At 43.3% G+C, this 18,035-nt stretch overlaps 1 protein-coding gene across 4 annotated transcripts in view; it reads left to right on the top strand.

Annotated features, from left to right (window-relative positions):
- Positions 1-5,856, top strand: part of CILK1 (ciliogenesis associated kinase 1) — a 39,524-nt gene extending 33,668 nt beyond the window's left edge. For 2 of the 4 annotated variants that reach the window (XM_040428556.1, XM_040428557.1), the window contains exons 10-14: positions 690-883; positions 1,015-1,157; positions 1,314-1,412; positions 2,883-2,984; positions 5,257-5,856. In XM_040428556.1, coding sequence (XP_040284490.1) covers positions 690-883; positions 1,015-1,157; positions 1,314-1,412; positions 2,883-2,984; positions 5,257-5,414 — 696 coding nt within the window. In that variant the 3' untranslated portion in view covers positions 5,415-5,856. Of the gene's footprint in view, positions 1-689; positions 884-1,014; positions 1,158-1,313; positions 1,413-2,882; positions 2,985-5,256 lie in introns of those variants that run through there. The other 2 variants (XM_040428558.1, XR_005778293.1) reach the window with 2 other exon arrangements.
- Positions 5,857-18,035: the final 12,179 nt, after the last annotated feature.

Below are 18,035 nucleotides of genomic sequence, written 5' to 3'. Positions count from 1 at the left end.
GCAAAAACTGCATGTAATACATGCGGTTGTGTTGATGGTTTTGGTGCAGTTTTTGCTGCGGAAAAGCAGCAAAGACCACAGAGGATTTTCTGTATTTTCTGTAATTTGTGAACCCAGCCTTAGGCCCCATTCACAAGACCGTATTTTTGGTCCGAATCCGATTCACAGTGTTTGCTCTCAGTGCCCATATTGCGGACCATAATCGGCTGGTCTGCAATATATGGGCACTGACCGTGTGCACTCCGTGGTGCGGATGCAGACCCATTGACTTGAATGAGTCCGCAATCCACAACATACAACCGAAGATGGAACTTGACCTATCTTTTGCAGAGCGGAGACGCAGATCGGAAGCACTACAAAGGACTTCCGTGGGATTTCAGTCTGTGCCTCCGCATCGCAAAAAATAGAACAAATTCTATTTTTTTGCAGTATGGAATGTATCTTGCAGATCGCGGACCCATTCAAGTGAATGGCTCTACATCCGTAAACAGCGCGCATTCAGCCTGTACCCACGCACATAGTGGTCCGCAGCATGGGCACAGGGCACACACAAACATGTGAATGAGCCCTTTGACAGATTTTGTGTGGCAGATAATGTGCAGACAGATTAGTAAATCTGGGCCTCACTTTTGTATGTGCTCTATAGGATTTGCTGATCAATATAAATGTCCTTATGTATACACTTTCAGAAGGTCGCCTCTAATTTGGAGAACACGTCTTTGAACATGAACACGAAGAATAGACGACGATGGGGATATGTAACGAAAACAGTCAAGAGCTCAGATGAGTGGGATGACTTTCAAGATCTTGATATTGGCTCTTCTAATACTAGAACAGAAGCAAAGAATGAAAAACCTAGACCGATCGGGGATGGTCTTCATAGGTAAACAGATATTTTATTTGCTTTCTTATTAAAAGATTCCTGCTGACGTTCCTTTGAAAGGGCATACAGTATATATAATTTACACAGAATTTCTGATTTTACTTTTGTCCCTCCATCTGCCTCTCCTGAAGCAGCTTTGAGAGTATTTTAGATTTGAAGGAAGACAGTGGCTCCACTAGGCCCGTGCAGTCTTCGTTCTCTCGACAAGACACTTCAGCATCCAGGAGAACGTCCGCTAAGCAACACTACTTGAGACACTCCAGGTATTTGCCCGGTCAGTACAATTCTTTCCCTCAGCATTTCAGAAAACAAATGCATCCATAGATATGTGCTCATGAGCAACCTTTTTATTAGTAAAGTGGTAATGTAACTCGTAATCCGCAATCTCAGTTACTAACATTTACTATATTATTATGTATTGTTTCTTTAGGAATATCTATTAAAAGCAATGCTGATAAAGATGGAATAAATTCCTTTAACCAATGGCCAAATATTAGTCGGCCAATGAAGCCTCTTGCGGTGCCAACAGGTAAATCCTAATACGCTGGTCTGTACTGTGTCTGGGGTTTTACCTGCTCATTTGTTGTATCAACATCTATTGGGATTAAACAGAGTACTAAATGTGTAAACGTAAGCTAGGTCTATATAGACTGGTGACTTTAAAAGGAGTATTCTAAGAAACATCTGTCTACCAGCAATCAGTGCATGGGACCCTACAGTTACAAGAATAGGAGTCCAGTGACATCCATTTGAATGAGGCGGCAGTTGCCACTCCATCCAAAATCTTTTTGACTGATGAAGATAGCTGAACACTACCCAATGTCTTGGCCATTATTTATTAGAGTGGAGGCCGAGCATGCCCTATGCCACGCCATTCATACAAAGCACATAAACCCCCGCGCTTGTCCAGTGGATAGGTGATAACTTTTTTTCTTAGAATACTCATTTAACCACTTAGTGACCAGCTTGTTTTAGGTCCTAATTCCAAAAGCTATAACTTTTTTTTCTTTTTCCATCGATATACATATATGAGGGCTTTTTTTTTTTTTGCAGGACAAGTTGTAATTTTAAGGACACCATTTTGGAATACACATAACTTGCTGATTATTTTTTATTAAAATCAGCATGGTCAACCCTATTAAACCAGGCAAACTGCCTGGTGGAGTTGATCATGCTGATTAAAGTGATTCCTTTCTTTTGTCTGTGTGTTAAACAGCTGCAGAGAGATCTGTGTGTTTATTCACATGCAGTTGAGCAAGTTGGAGCATCGGGGGCGGGGCTGAATTCTTGGAGCACTGCTCTGTAACACCCCCTGTGCTCTGCACACTCCCCCCTCCCCTTGATTGACAGGACTAGACATCAGCATGCTGAGGGTAGAGCTGTGTCATAGCACGTACATATCATATTTACTATTTACTATAGCCTTACCATGTTGAAAAACCTGAGACTTGGCACAGGCAGTCGCGATGATGTCCTCGCGCCCCCCTGCGCCATTCTACTGCCTCAAAGGCTTCAGGCCTAGTGGCAGGCATGGGAGTTATAGGTTCCTTTTGTCTGTTGTAAACTGCTACCTGCTCAGAGGCAGGTTGGTCACCTCCTGAGGTGAAATGCTTCTGGTCGCAGGCCACAGGTAATTAACTGCCTGCGAACCGTGTGTTAGTATATGTTGCTTTACTTTAAAATCCTCACTCTGTTTGCCTCTGTAAGCAGTTATTTCTATAGTATAAAACCTCAGCTGATGGGTTATAATTGTGGGCACATTTAGTTACATTAGGAGCCCATAACATGCTCTGGTGATGTATTTCAGTGTGGATCTTAACGTCACTACCAGTCACAGATTATAGTTTATGGAAAATGTAGTTGTGTCACTCGTCGGGTGATAATTGCTGCAGGGTTCTTTGAGGCAGTATAGAGCTATAGTCCCATTTCTTTGATTTATTGTAGTTTGATTAAACGTGGCATTCTCTGAAATGTTCTGTGCATTTATTTTCAATTTAAGGACCTACCGGCGTTACTGGTTACATTCCGACTTTCTGGAAACAGGAATTGAGTTCTCTTGGGCTAAAGACTCGATTAGCGCCACTTACAGACCCCTCTCCAAGTGAGTTTCTTTTATTCTTTTTATTCTTTTAAATAGATATTATATGTATGTATATATCATGTACACACACATGCGTCCAAAACATTATGGGGATGCTCTCTTTCGAGCATTATTTTTTTCTTACAGTATTACTACTTCAGTGATGTACATATTAAAAGTTAGATGAAAGTAGCAAGGTAAAAAGCAGCTGAAAGAAGAGACATTTGACTCCTGTCTCATAAGTGGCTAGGTTCACGTCTGAGGTGGATGTTCTGGCATTAATGTGCACATAGCCTAAGACCCCTTTCACACGAGCAAGTTTTCCGTGCGGTTGCGATGCATGACATGAACGCATAGCACCCGCACTGAATCCTGACCCATTCATTTCAATGGGTCTGTGTACATGAGCATTAGTTCTGCGTTGCGTGAAAAACGCAGCATGTTCTATATTCAGCGTTTTTCACGCAGCCCCGGCCCCATAGAAGTGAATGAGGCTTCAGTGAAAAACGCATTGCACCTGCGCGGAAAAAACTGAACGCAATCGCAGACAAAACTGAGTGAACTTGCTTGCAAAATGGTGCAATTTTCACTGAACGCATCCGGAGCCAGTCTGTCACGCTCGTGTGAAAGAGGCCTAAGAGGATGGAGATCTCCAGTATCCAGAAGAAATCTGTAAAAGCTGCCTATACGTATTCAGCCAAGCCCAGCAACCTCAGTGGGATCAGCCGATAATCTAATTTGTATGGGGCAGCCGCAGTCTTGGATAAAGAAAGACTCCGCTTATCACCTGGGAGAAAACCAACATACCCAACCTGGGGTATCTGGCAGAAGCTTATCTTCCTATTTGAATAAACCAGCGTGCTCTTCTTTTTACTTGGCACCAACATCACAGAATAGTTCATTCTAGGGTTAAAGTTCTTTCAACATAGTAACTGGCATCTGACAAGAGTTTAGTATCTGCAGAAAATGTACCTGTTTTTTTTAATGTTGAACTGATTTTATGGGGACCTTGTATTATGAAGACAGAGCTTTGCACTCTTATTTCAGTCCAAAAAGAAAGCTCAGACCCAAATGCCTAATACTTGTATTCTCCTTTCTTGGCAATGCACCATCATATTCCACAGTTCTGTATGTACAATGTATTGAGTTGCATCATTCCTCGTGTCCTTGTTCCTTTATCTCAAAAACCCAAGCAGGGTCAACTTTCAAGCCAGTTAACCTAAAGGGAACTGTTGCATATGCTATCCTGTCTGCAGACAGATTGATATCTAGTCACATGGGAAGTATTATCAGTTTTTGATAACCACAGTCATACAGAGATAGATGTCAATCACTGATTAGGACCACCCATGTGAATCCTAACCTCATTAGCAGGGACTTAAATGAATAAAATACAAGTTATACTAAATCTTTTCCCATAAATCTATATATCGATCTGCTCAGCTCCTCCTGCTCTATAACATGCTGTCTGCAGATGGGACGGCATGTACAACTTGACCGGTTCCATTTTAGGCTACTTTCACACTTGGGTTCAGAGCGGATCCGTCTGCTGTCTGCACAGACGGATCCGCTCCTATAATGCAGACGTTTGGATCCGTTCAGAACGGATCCGTCTGGTGTCTGCACAGACGGATCCTCTCCTATAATGCAGACGTTTAGATCTGTTCAGAACGGATCCGTCTGCATTATAGCTTAGAAATAATTCTAAGTGTGAAAGTAGTTCAGACGGATCCGTCCAGACTTTACATTGAAAGTCAATGGGGACGGATCCGTTAGAAAATTAAGCCATATGGTGTCATCTTCAAACGGATCCGTCCCCATTGACTTACATTGTAAGTCTGGACGGATCCGTTTGCCTCCGCGCGGCCAGGCAAGCAGCGTTCGGGTGACCGCTTACTGAGCGAAGCGGAGGCTGAACGCTGCCAGACTGATGCATTCTGAGCGGATCCGCATCCACTCAGAATGCATTAGGGCAGTACGGATGCGTTCGGGGCCGCTTGTGAGCCCCTTCAAACGGAGCTCACAAGCGGAGCCCCGAACGCTAGTGTGAAAGTAGCCTAAGCGTTCTAGAGTGGGGTACAAAACTGAAAATCCCTCTCATGAACAGCATACAGACTCCACACCAGTGGTGCCTAGGGCAGTCCAAATGTCTAGTCACATTCTTTCTTCATGGGAACTATTTTCATGTTTGTTTCATCATTTTATCTTTTTTTTTTTTTTTGTAAAGACAGATTTGGAGAGAAAATGATTCAGTTTTTTCATAGCTGCTGTTTTATTTGATCTTTCCATTTAGAGTTTGGGTCCATAAAATCTGTTGGATCGTATCTGGGACAGTCCACCATCAACTCTCCATCCAAAAGTTCTCCTACATTGTCTCCCAGGCCACCACCTGCTCTTCAGCCAGTCCACGGAAGAACAGACTGGATGTCCAAATATGGCGGGCGCAGATAGCCAAGCACTTTATTTGGCATGTATTATGTCATCCCGTATGGACAGCTATTGAAACAGCTTTTATGTCATGCATCATATATTTTTTTCTATTAGTGTGTCGTATTCCAGAAAATACTAGAGCGGAACGCACCTTTTCATTGGTGCTGTAGGCACTATCATGTTGGAGATACTCAGATGACATGTCATTCTCTTTACAGCATCTACCATCTAGCAACCTCCTGTCAGAAGCTAGCTCTAGGGCATTTATTTTTTACCAAAGTCTGCCTCTTCCCAGCTCAGAATCGCTGCTCCTAGGCTGTGCTAGGCAAATACACATGATACGCTGAAGGTGTGGTTCCCCTTTAACTTGCACATATGGCTCTGGCACATTTGCATGTTACTTCAGTGGAGCATGGAGGACATAACTGGCTGAGAGGTAGGAAAAGTCCAACCTGTTGGATTTATGTTTTCTCCAACATCAGATTATCGAGTACAACTGCAACATCCATCTGCCGACTAAAATCTAATGTATGCGGCCTGTTAAATTCTTCTCAAGATGACCGCTCCTAGAAATGGAAGAGTCTAACACTTGAAGGTTTCACCGCATACATTTCTTATTATAGGAGATATATTTTTGTTATAAAACTGCTTTTTGATATGATTTATAATTTATATGTATGAGAGACGTTGCTAGTGAGACATAGGAGTAGTAAAATATTCCAAGCAAGACTTATCATTTGAGTTTTAACCAGACGATGGGTGTTACCCTGAAGATTGTCCTTCAACGTTGGTTTCATTTCAATGATCCACAGATGCTTCTTCACTGTCCCACCACCTCTTACCACTTACATGTCTCATTCACACATCAGTGTTTTGGTCAGTGATTTCCATCAGTGATTGTGAGCCAAAACCAGGATTGGACATAAGGTATAAGGGAAAGATCTGCACCTGTTCTGTGTTTAGACCCGAACCTGGTTTTGGCTCAAAATCACTGGTGGAAATCACTGACCAAAACACTGACGTGGACATATGAAAATGAGCACAGATGAGCATAGCCGGCATATCTGAAATGGAGCCACTGTGACATGAAATACTGTAGGAGTGGCTGATTTCACATAACTCGGATTATGTGTCTTTCCCAGGATGTGTCTTTTATGTTGTAGTGAAACGCTACTCTTTTACTTACTTGTATATTAATCTCTCATGTCTGTTTATTACATCACTCCACAGAACATTGCTGGGCAATGTAGTGCACTTATTAACAGGAACCCCACTAGCCTTATTCTGTTCATTAAACATACAGCACACAATCACTTGATGACGGAGTAAGCCGCCCGATAACTCAATTACATGATGAGTTGCATGTTTTCTTTTTAACAAATATATGCATTGACAACCTAGCTCTGAAAATAAGACAATACATAATTTTTTTTTGTTTTTCTGTACTGACATGCACTTTTACTTTCCTCTGGCAAGTATATTTTTTTAACTTCTTGTGTCATTCCTTTATAATTCCTGCTAGAAGTTTATGAATAAAGATACAACTGGGTGTTACAAGTTGGGGGGCGGGGGGGGGGTGACATTATCCACTCAGTGCTAGCAGTGTCTTAATTGTACAGGGACCCCCCCCCCCCCCCCTTCCCCCCAAGTGGTAACATCCAGTTTTCCATTTATTCATAAAGTTTTAGCAGGAATAATAGAGGTATGGCACAACATACAGTTACAAGAAAAGATGCTCCAGAATTGTTATTACATGAGGAATGCAAGTAGATACTAAAACAGATATGTCAGGAGAGGTGACGGGTCGGCTTTACGGCCTCCATGATTGCCTGATTATCCCCTCAGAATTTCTCTCGTATCATTGGGGGACACAAAAGACCATGTGTATAACTGCTGCCACTAAGCAAAAAAAGCGTTGGCTCCTCCTCTCAGCTATACCCCTCCTGCAGACACTGAGCTAATCAGTTTTAGCTTAGTGTCCATAGGAGGCAGACCTCCCTGCTTTGCAGGTCTGCTGATTTTTTTTCTTGTGGGCCATTCTCATGCCTGGCTTCCAGGTTCTCTAGCCCTGACTTGTTCGTCACGGTCCCGCTGGAGTGTTCTTCTCCTCTGGCAGTCTGGTATGGTGAGTGAGGCCTTTGTCTTCGGGCATTCCTACTTCTTCCCCCATGGTGGGCAAGTTTTGTCACATCTGCAGTTCTTTGGCCCTTGATATCCAGACGCCATTTTGAGTTCGGCTTCTTCCTCCAGGCTACGTATTTCTCTCCTGTATCTTCTGCAATCGCTCCGTTGCTTTTGGTGACTGTCTTGTCTTCATTCTTGTCCACTTTGTAGTTCTGTGTGCTCTCCACTTCTTCTGACGTCTCCTAAGCCGTGACTTATATTCCCTGGGCTGTTCTTTCTTCTGCCCAACCGGAGCCTCTTCGTATTCAGCCGCTCTCTGGCTGGCCTTTTGGGGAATGGGTCTTCCTGTCCCTTTTCAGGGTTCCTGGTGTGTCTTTCCCCCGCATTTCTGTGTGGGGCCTTAGGACCGGCCTTGGATTTGTTCTGTTCTTGTTCCCTCCCCATGGTACTGCTCTTTGACGTCCCATGGTCTTCTGTGTCCCCAAATGATACGAGCAAGGAAATAGGATTTTCTTTTGTGCTTACCTGTAAAATCCTTTTCTCGCTGAGTTCATTGGGGGACACAGCTCCCACCCTGTATGTACATTGCTGGTTCTCCTAGATGGGTCTTGATGATGATCCATCTCCCGTTTTCTTCCTTTTTATTGTGTTCTGTTGGCTTCTCCTGACTGCTCCTACTGCTTTTGTACAAACTGATTAGCTCAGTGTCTGCAGGAAGGGTATAGCTGAGAGGAGGAGCGAACACTTTTTTTTTCCTTAGTGTCGCCTCCTAGTGGCAGCAGCTATACCCATGGTCTTCTGTGCCCCCAATGAACTCAGCGAGAAAAGGATTTTACAGGGAAGCACAAAAAATCCTATTTTTGTTTCACCGTGTCTTACAAAATACAACAGACAAGGCTAGAGCAACATGGAGTTCCCCACATATTCTACAGCACTTTACAGACATTCTCATCACTCACTGTCCCAACGAGAAGCTTCCGTATCAGCATGTCTTTTGAGTGTGGGAGTAGGCCAGAGTACCAGGAGGAAACCTATGCAAACACAGGGAGGACCTTAAATATTCATCAGCGCATGTTTGCACCAGCCTGATCACACTGGCCGATACAAACAGAATGCTAGAGGGATTCCTTCCTCCCTCATCCTGTTCTATCTATTATCGGCAGCACCTCCGTGATCACACAGAAGATGTGCTGCCGACAATCGAGCATCTTTCTTCCTGACTAAAAATGCTCATCAGCTGATTAACTGGTCAGTTATATGAGACCATTATCAGGAACAAGCTTTCCTATGAACACTTGTCCCTGATAATTTGCCGATAATAGTACAGTTTTACAGGGGATTAACTGTTTTCCAGGTAATCTGTTTCCCTTTGAGGTCAGTGTCCTATTTCGTGGAAGCACATCTAATGCAAGTGTGCACATATCCTTAAAGGGATCTCCAGGGTGTAACAAAGACCTATCCCTAGGATATGCCATCCGTATCAGATTGGTGGCCCTGGCACCGCCACAGATCAGCTGTTCAGGATTAGCGCTGGTACTGGAGTTACACTGCTCCATCAGTTGTGTAGTGGATGGAGCTGGTAAATGCATATATTATATTCTAAGTATACATATCCCACACCAGAGCTAATCCCAGACAGCTAAATTGCGTGTGGTTAGACCCCCAGCCATCTGATATTGATGGCCTATTAGTTCCTTAAATCCTGGTAGAACTCCTTTAACCAGGTGAAAGGTCCCTTTTAAATGGGTTGTCTCACTTCAGCAAATAGCATTTATCACGTAGAGAAAGGTAATACAAGGCACTTACTAATGTACTGTGATTGTCCATATTGCCTCCTTTGCTGGTTTGATTTATTTTTCCAGCACATTATACACTGCTTGTATCCAGGGGTTATGGCCACCTCCACAGCACAGATATGAGATGGCAAAGATGGGAGCTGCTGTGAATGTGTGCCTATGTGCATTCCCACAGTCCCTGCCCCCAGAGAGGTCAGCATTTTTTCCTATAACGTGCAAGCACTGCTGAATTACAGCGTTGGCCATAACCCCTGGATACGAGCATGTATAATGTGCCAGCAAAAGGAGACAATATGGACAATCACAATACATTAATAAGTGTCTTGTATTACCGTTCTCTACATGATAAATGCCATTTGCTGGCGTGAGAGAACCCCTTTAGGTAAGCAGTTATATCTGAAGTAAAAGCTTGAACATTGAAAGCAGAATTTCAGGTCAATAGTTAAACTAAGTGGCTTCTCAGTTGTTTGCTCTGGAAATACTGCTTTTGTCTCTTGTGATTGAACACATTACAGGAGTTCAGTGCCGATCACCATTGCACTAAGCATTACTAAGTGAATGCAGTGGATTTGTTTTTTAGGGCTCTGGATTATAATATTCAGGATGATATTATACTGTATGTTTAGAGGCATATGACAAAGCTGGTAAGTTTACATTAAAGGACAGAAATTATCAGCCAGCCGCAAGATATATACCCATATATTTATTATGTCTGTCTGTAGGTACATGTATTATTCATTTCAGATGTGCCATCGAATAGAGTAAAGCATTAGCTTTAGGCCTCTTTCACACAAACGTATTTGTTCCGTTCCATGCATTGGCGACCGCAAATTGTGGCAGCCGGGACGGATCTAGAACCATTCAGCGTGAATGGGTCGGTGATCCGTCTGTTTTGCAAAAAGATAGAACAAGTTCTATTTTTTTGCAGAACGTAAGCACGGATCGGAACCCCACGGATGCACTCTGTAGTGCTTCTGTGGGGTTCCGTTTCGTGCTTCCGCACCGCATCTCCGTATTTTCGGAATGCACACGGCTGGTTACCCGTGTATTTCGAAACCACCCTATGCGGCCTGCAATACGGCCACGGAATGAATACGTTCGTGGGAAAAAGGCCTTACGCCTCTTTCACACGGGCGAATTTTACGCGCGGGTGCAATGCGTGAGGTGATGGCATTGCACCCGCCCTGAATCCGGACCCATTCATTTCTATGGTGCTGTGCACATGAGCGGTGATTTTCACGCATCACTTGTGCGTTGCGTGAAAATCGCAGCATGCTCTATATTGTGCATTTTTCACGCAATGCAGGCCCCATAGAAGTGAATCGCAAGCAAGTGCAGATGCGGTGCGATTTTCACGCACGGTTGCTAGGAGACGATCGGGATGGGGAACTGATCATTATTATTTTCCCTTCTAACATGGTTACAAGTGAAAATAATAGAATTCTTAATACAGAATGCTTAGTAAAATAGGGTTGGAGGGGTTAAAAAATATATATTTAACTCGCCTTAATCCACTTGTTCGCGCAACCTGGCTTCTCTTCTGTCGTCTTCTTTGATGCCCAGGAGGAAAAGGACCTGTGGTGACGTCACTGCGCTCATCACATGGTCCGTCACATGAGCCGTCACCATGGTGATGGATCATGTGACGGACCATGTGATGAGCGCTAATAGCGCTGTGATTCTTATTGGCTGGCCTGCACATGAGCAGGTATAACCACCCTGCCCGTGTATTTTAAGATTCAGGAATGTGGGACTGAGCATGTGTGACCACTGGCTCTGGACACATTGAGGCAGACTTACTATATATAATGCACCAAAAGAATTGTGTTAATGCCGTGCACAACATTTTTTAAGTTTAGACACTTTACACCTTGTTCAAGGACTTCACTGGAATAGGGCATAGTTTAAAATGCGGCATCATGCGCCAAAAATGTGGTGCGTTTTTGGACTTCCACTAAGCCAACCAATAGGTGGTGGAAAGTTAGACTAGACATTATAAATCTGGCGTATCTTTAGCATTTAGCATCAGCCACTTTGATAAATCTGCATGGTTTAGGGACCCTATTATACTGCTCAATATTTGCTTATTGGCTGATCGGTGGCACAATTATACAAGTCAATTATTGGGAAAGAGCATTCCTAGGAATGCTCATTTCGATAATTGGCTCAAAAATAGTTCCGTTTAATAGGGCAGATTTACTAATATTGTCTAATAGTGGATGTTCAGAGAGAACAGCAGGGGCGAAATCTTGAAACGGAAGCATTTTTAAAAATGTTTTCAATTGAAAAATTATCTTTTGTGTGATCTACCAGAAATGTTATATTTAATTGTGGGAAAACCCCTTTAAGACTACTTTCACATCTGCGCTTTCCCTTTCTGATGACGGATCTCAATAGCGGGGGGAAACCGCCTCCGTTTTGTCCCCATTCATTGTCAGTGGGAAAAAAACGTAACTGAATGAAACTGAGTGCACCAGAATACATTCCGTTTTGTTTGGTTGCCTCCCCATCGTGGACAGAATAAAGGAGCAAGACGGATTCATCGTGACCCACAATGCAAGTCAATGGGGACTGATCCGTTTTCTCGGACACAATAGAAAACTGATTCTTCCCCCATTGACTTTCATTGGTGTTCATGACGGATCCGTCATTGCTTTGTTAAAGATAATACAACCGGATCCGTTTATAACGGATGCAGGCAGTTGTATTATCGTGGCAGAAGTGTTTTTGCTGATCCATGACGGATCCAGCAAAAATGCTGGTGTGAAAGTAGTCTAACCCCACCCCAGGTGACTGAAGTGCGCTTTAACCCCTTAGTGACATAATTCATTGTAGACTTAAAGGATTATTCCCATCTTAGACAATGGGGGCAGATCGCTAGGATATGCCCCCATTGTTTGATAGGTGCGGGTCCCACCGCTGAGACCCGCACCTATATCGAGAACGGAGCGGGGAGCGCTGTGGGTGGAGGACCCCAGATTTCCCAGGGTCCGTCCACCACCAAGCGCTAATCCCCGCCTCTCCTATAGAAGTGAATGGGGCAGGCGGCAATAGCCGAGCCAGCACTCGGCTATTTTCGGCGGCCCCATAGAAATGAATGGAGAGCGGCTGCGCATGCGCAGTGTGCTCTCCTTCACTTTCAGGGCTCCGTTCTCTATATAGGTGCGGAATATTTGGTATACAGTAATGTGGTTGTCATTGGACTCTTATATATCAACTCTCCACGCCAGTATTTCCTGCCTAACATTCCTCTTGGGGCAAACACAAATGTCACAGGAATTTACTGAGGTGTGCTGGACATGCATAGCCAGACCAGTTGTATCTAGGTAGGGTGAAAAGTTGACTATTAATACCAGCACATTGATATGACTTTGTATTAACAGTTTACTTCTATGAAGAAAATAAATAAACAATTATACGCCATTGTGCATTTGGTAACAGTCAGACCTTAAATTTTGCAGGACAAATTGTAGTTTTTTAAGGGACCATTTTGGGGTACATATAGTATATTAACATTTATTTTAATTTTAGGGGGAAGATTTTAAAAAACTGTAATTTTAACATCTTTTTGTGGGATATATTTTTATGGCGTTCACTGTGTGGTATAGGTAATATGATAACTTTATTCAGTGGGTCAGTACGATTACAATATGCCAAATTTATATTGTTTTTTATGTTATAATACATAATAAAAACACTTGTTTTTACAAAATTATCTGTTTTTTGTGTTGCTGCATTCCTAGACCTAAAACATTTGCATTTGTTTGACAACGTTACCGTGTGACTACTAATATATTAGATTCTGCTCTAGTGATAATCATCATCATAAGAGAGGATGACTTTTCTCTCTTACTTCAGCAGGCTGTCATTTCCCTCCAGTCCCTCCTCTCCTCTTCCAGACTGACTGAGATAACAGCCAGCTGAAGGAGGAAGGGCTGCTTTAAGCCTTTCATATCTCAGACTCGGTAGAAGATACAGATAAGGGGTTGTTTGAAAGCTGACAATCTAAGCTTTAAAACAAGATCAGGACCTCAGCATTAGCTCCTGTACATCAGAAGACATAGCCTGATTTTTAAGTAAGTGTCTGCAGCCTGCCTCCTGAAACAGGAGATTCATACTTAGGGTCCATTCACACGTCCGCAATTCTGTTCCGCATTTTGCGGAACGGAATTGCGGACCCATTCATTTCTATGGGGCCGCACAATGTGCTGCCCGGATCCGGAATTGCGAGTCCGCAATTCCGTTCCCCGAAAAAAATAGCACATGTCCTATTCTTGTCCACAATTGCGGACAAGATTAGGCATTTTCTATTAAGTGCCGGCGATGTGCGGTCCGCAAAATGCGGAACGTACATTGCCGCTGTCTGTGTTTTGTGGATCCGCAAAACACACACGGATGTGTAAATGGACCCTTACCTACTCCACGTTGTGCCTCCTCACTGCCTCTGCTTTCTCCATTTTCTGGTCCTCACACTGTTTACATGCGGCAGCGAATAGGCATGGTCACATGCAGCACTCCAGCCAGTGATTGGCTTCAGCAGTGATGTGCTGCTTGTGACCATATCCCTGCCCTTGCACTGCTAAATGTAAACAGTGCTGGAACCGGAGGATCGGGAAAGAGTAGGCAGCAAGGAGGACTGGAGCTGCGTGGTGCAGGTAAGTATGAATCTTCTATTTTAGGGGTCAGGCTGTGGGCACTTGCTAAAAAATCTAGATTACCGGAAAGGATTGTTTTTATAGTAGGGCTTTTCTGGGGGTGATAACATTGGAAGCTTTGTTATAGACGATGATCCCTCATGTTGGATTAGGACTATTTAAAATGGCAGAAATGTTGTTAGTGACTTAAACAAATTTTGGAAACCCTGTTCAATGCAAATTACCTTCTACAAAAATGCATGACATTAAAGTATTTGTTCGTACATTTTGCTACATGTTCAAAGTACCCCCAAGGACATGGCCTGTACCTCATGTGGTTCATGTACCACAATTTGGGAATCTAGTGCATTGAAAACATTTTATGTCCCATACCATTTAAGTTCGATCTGCAGTGACTAGCCATTGTATAAAAGGGCGACTCATATTCACTAAAGCATCAAAATTAGCTTGACCCTAGAAATCACATTCCACTTGGCTTTTTTCCAAATTTCTTTGGATAAAAATTACCTATAACCTTTGCGCACTTAACACCTCTCTGCTACGTATGTGATAAATACAAGACTGGGGGGGGTACAAACACTCACTTTCGTTTTGCTCCTTGTGGTCAGACCTCACCGATCTAGCATTTATTCAGTGGATAGGTGATGAATGCATATGGCAGGGATAGCCAAGCTGAGGCTCTCCAGATGTTGCAAAACTACAACTCCCAGCATGCCCAGACTGCCAACAGCTATCAGCCTACAGCAGGGCATGGTGGGAATTGTAGTTTTACAACAACTGGAGAGCCACAGGTTGGCCATGCCTGGCAAATGGCTACAAATTACAATATAGCTTAAAGTGCATCCACAGCTGGACATAAGCATCAATGGGTTGTCTACTTTTCATAATTCCTTTTTAAAGAATGTATATTGCAAACATACAGTGTCCTGCAGAGCGTTGTGAGGTGTACGTGTAATGAGGAAGGTTGTGGATAAAAATAAGATTAAGCCACATAGGAGGGCGATGATCACGGTTTTGTAGTAACAACAATGCTTCTATGCCGGTCCTTTTGTAACTAATTAGTTTTATTTGATATACTATATACGTATAATAAATGTTTTAATCCTCAAAACGTATTGTGCCCAATGCTATCCTGTGCCAAAATGTTGTCCATGATGTGCTATTTCAACATTTGTAATCTCCAATACTTTGTATTGTGGAAGAAACCAGGACCACCTTACCCCTCTGTAGCCTTTATATAGGAAGCATCATAATGTATATGAGCAGGTTTTTTTGTACGTTACCATTTTTCTGCCCTTGTAAAGTTTGCAACAATGTTTGCTGTATACTTTATATTGTATCACTTTCTACAAGTTGTATAATAAAGGTCTTTTTTCTTAGATGGTTGTATAACCAGTTTGTTCATGGACCAGAAATGGAAAAAAGGTTTTGCGACCATTAAAGCGGTTGTCTCGAGACAAACCTTGATTGACAGGGGGTCCAACCACTGTGTCCTCCGCAGATCACTACTAGCAGCATTAGGGAAGGTCAATGCCTCTTCATCTTCGATCAGCAACCACTTAATTGCTTTGTACCTGAAAATCAAACTACTTTGACAGCTGGAGGCCCCAGCGAGATACCCAGTCCAGCTCGACTAGGACTGAACCACAAGGAAGCAGTACCCACGGGTCCAGGAACGCTAATCCTACAGTAGGTAAGTGAGCCATTGACTCACTGCTTTCCAGAAACTGTGGGTGCTTCAGGATCAGTCCAGCTTGCGGGTTTCGGGTATCACCTTTCAGGTAGATTGTAATTAATTGATTTATGTCAAAATTATTGTATTGTCATTGTGTATATGATTTTGCTACTAACTTGCACAAACTGTAGAAGGCATGTGTTTGACGACGTGAATTTTGTCTTGTCATTTTGTGTCCTGTGAAGGGTTAGCTGATTACAGTAAAGCTCTGAGCAGTGTCTGATTGAAGTGGCAGCTCCTGGAAAACATGAGAGGTCCATGTGAGTCTGGATAGGGGGTCCTGCAGTTCCCGGTGTTCAACCCGAATAAAAAGGGGGTGTTGGGTCAGGATCCTGCCTGTGTTGTTTGTCTTAAACCTGCTACTAAACCACTTTGTTTGTACTAACTTAAAGGGGTTCTGCACTTTCATTTAACTGATGATCTATCCTAGTTGATACTAGTCGTGACGTCAGTGAGCCGGCGGTAAACAGGGAGAAGGCCGCGGCGTTGCTGGAGCGCCGCTGCCTTCTCAAACAGCTGATCGGCGGGGGTCCCGGGTGTCGGACCCCCGCCGATCAGAAGCTGATGATCTATGCAGAGGATAGATCATCAGTTAAATGAAAGTGCAGAACCCCTTTAAGGGTTAAGTGTGGAGTTCTGGACACTCTCCATACACTGTGGCTGCTTTTGGAGCAGGCAGAATACGTGTGTCCATGTAACATATTAACTCACTATCCAGTAACTAAAAGCTACAGTGTGTAATAGATTAAGATACTGATCTGCCGGTTGTGCTGGTGCTTACAGTGTAAGGACCTGATGTATAAAGAGTATATAGGAATTACTATTGGGTAAATTTATGGTATAGAACTTGCCACAAGGCAATAGAAGCTCCTCATTCTGAAGTTCCGCTCGTTTCCTATGTGATGTTCACAGATATCTAGCCTAACCTAACTAGAGAATCTGTTAACCTTAAGGATTATACATAGCGGATTAACCAAAAAGTTCAGGGATCGCTACCTTGATCAGGTTACTATGGGAACTATGTTTACCAAGCCAGGAAGGGAAAAAGAGGTTATTCCCAAGATAAAGATTGATAAAGATAGAACATGGGAAATGGGCATTTAAAGATGCTACTGCCATTCTTAAGAAAGCAGGGATGCCAAAAACTGGGTGTCTGGATGCCACTAGGTGGAGGAAATTTTTGGTAGAAGAAAAGGAGTGGATAGAAACCATGGGTATGAGGCCCAGGTAAAAGTATGGTTGACTACTTCATTGAGGCATGATCCCCTATATAATGCAGATGAGGATGAGGAGGAATACATGGGTGGAGAAATAATAAGACAAGTTCCCACCAGGAGAGTAAGTTTTAGTGTTGATACATCTCCTTTGACTGCTCCCCCACCCGTATCAAGCACACAAAGCAGAATTTATCCAGATCTGTCAGGGTCAGAACCGACAATGCCCAATAGTAGTACTGAATATGGTAATATGACAAAATTAGAAAAGACATATGCCGGACCACCGACATATACCAGCACGATGCAGTGGAGACCTTCTCAGTCATCAACTCCCTTGACTCCTTCCATGAGGGAGGGTGAGGATGGCTGGCAATGTACATATTGTGGCCAATGCAACCTCATGAATGTAAATCAATGTGGGAACTGTGATACTCCCTGAAGTGAGTCTGCAAGAACTTGTTGGAGAGGAGCCATGTCTGCAGACTCATCTGAGTACTTTGCATGGTCCTCCACAGAATGCTTCAACTCCTGCCCCCAGTATTCCCCAGTATACTTCTGAGCAGGCTATGAACTTACGATCAGCCACGTGGATTTGTAGGTGTGGGGATTCTCATTGGCACAGGAACAGTCCAGGATGCACAAAATATGGGGCTGTTACACCTAAAGTTGTGCCTCCTCCTAGATTTGGGACTTATCCAGTAGTAACTGACGTTACTATGGCTCGCAATGAGCAGGGTGGCCCAATCAGAGCTACCCAGGACGTAGAGTGGTATAAGCCCTGGAGTCAGGGTGACCAGCTTATGATTATAGATAAATTACCTGATCCATATAAAGATCCAAATGTTTTTATAAGGGTTTGACAAAATTCAAAGAAATTATGATGCAGTTTGGGATGACCTGAATGCACTCTGTAGTGCAGCAGCAGGTGCCCCTTTTGTAGAAAAGATAAAGAAAGTTGCAACAAGTGATAAGATAGAAGATGTTCCGCGGGGTGCTGATGTACGGTTGAAGAAATCAGTGAAGATGTTTTTGAAGAGACTTCATGTGGTTACTAAGGAGTTGAGTAATCAGTTAGGTATAGGATTGCCGGAGGCGTTTCAAGCCTCTGAGGAAAC

Source organism: Bufo bufo, chromosome 4 (genome assembly GCF_905171765.1).
Source record: "Bufo bufo chromosome 4, aBufBuf1.1, whole genome shotgun sequence".
Taxonomy (NCBI): Eukaryota; Metazoa; Chordata; class Amphibia; order Anura; family Bufonidae; genus Bufo; species Bufo bufo.
This window is presented reverse-complemented; position numbering and strand designations above follow the sequence as displayed.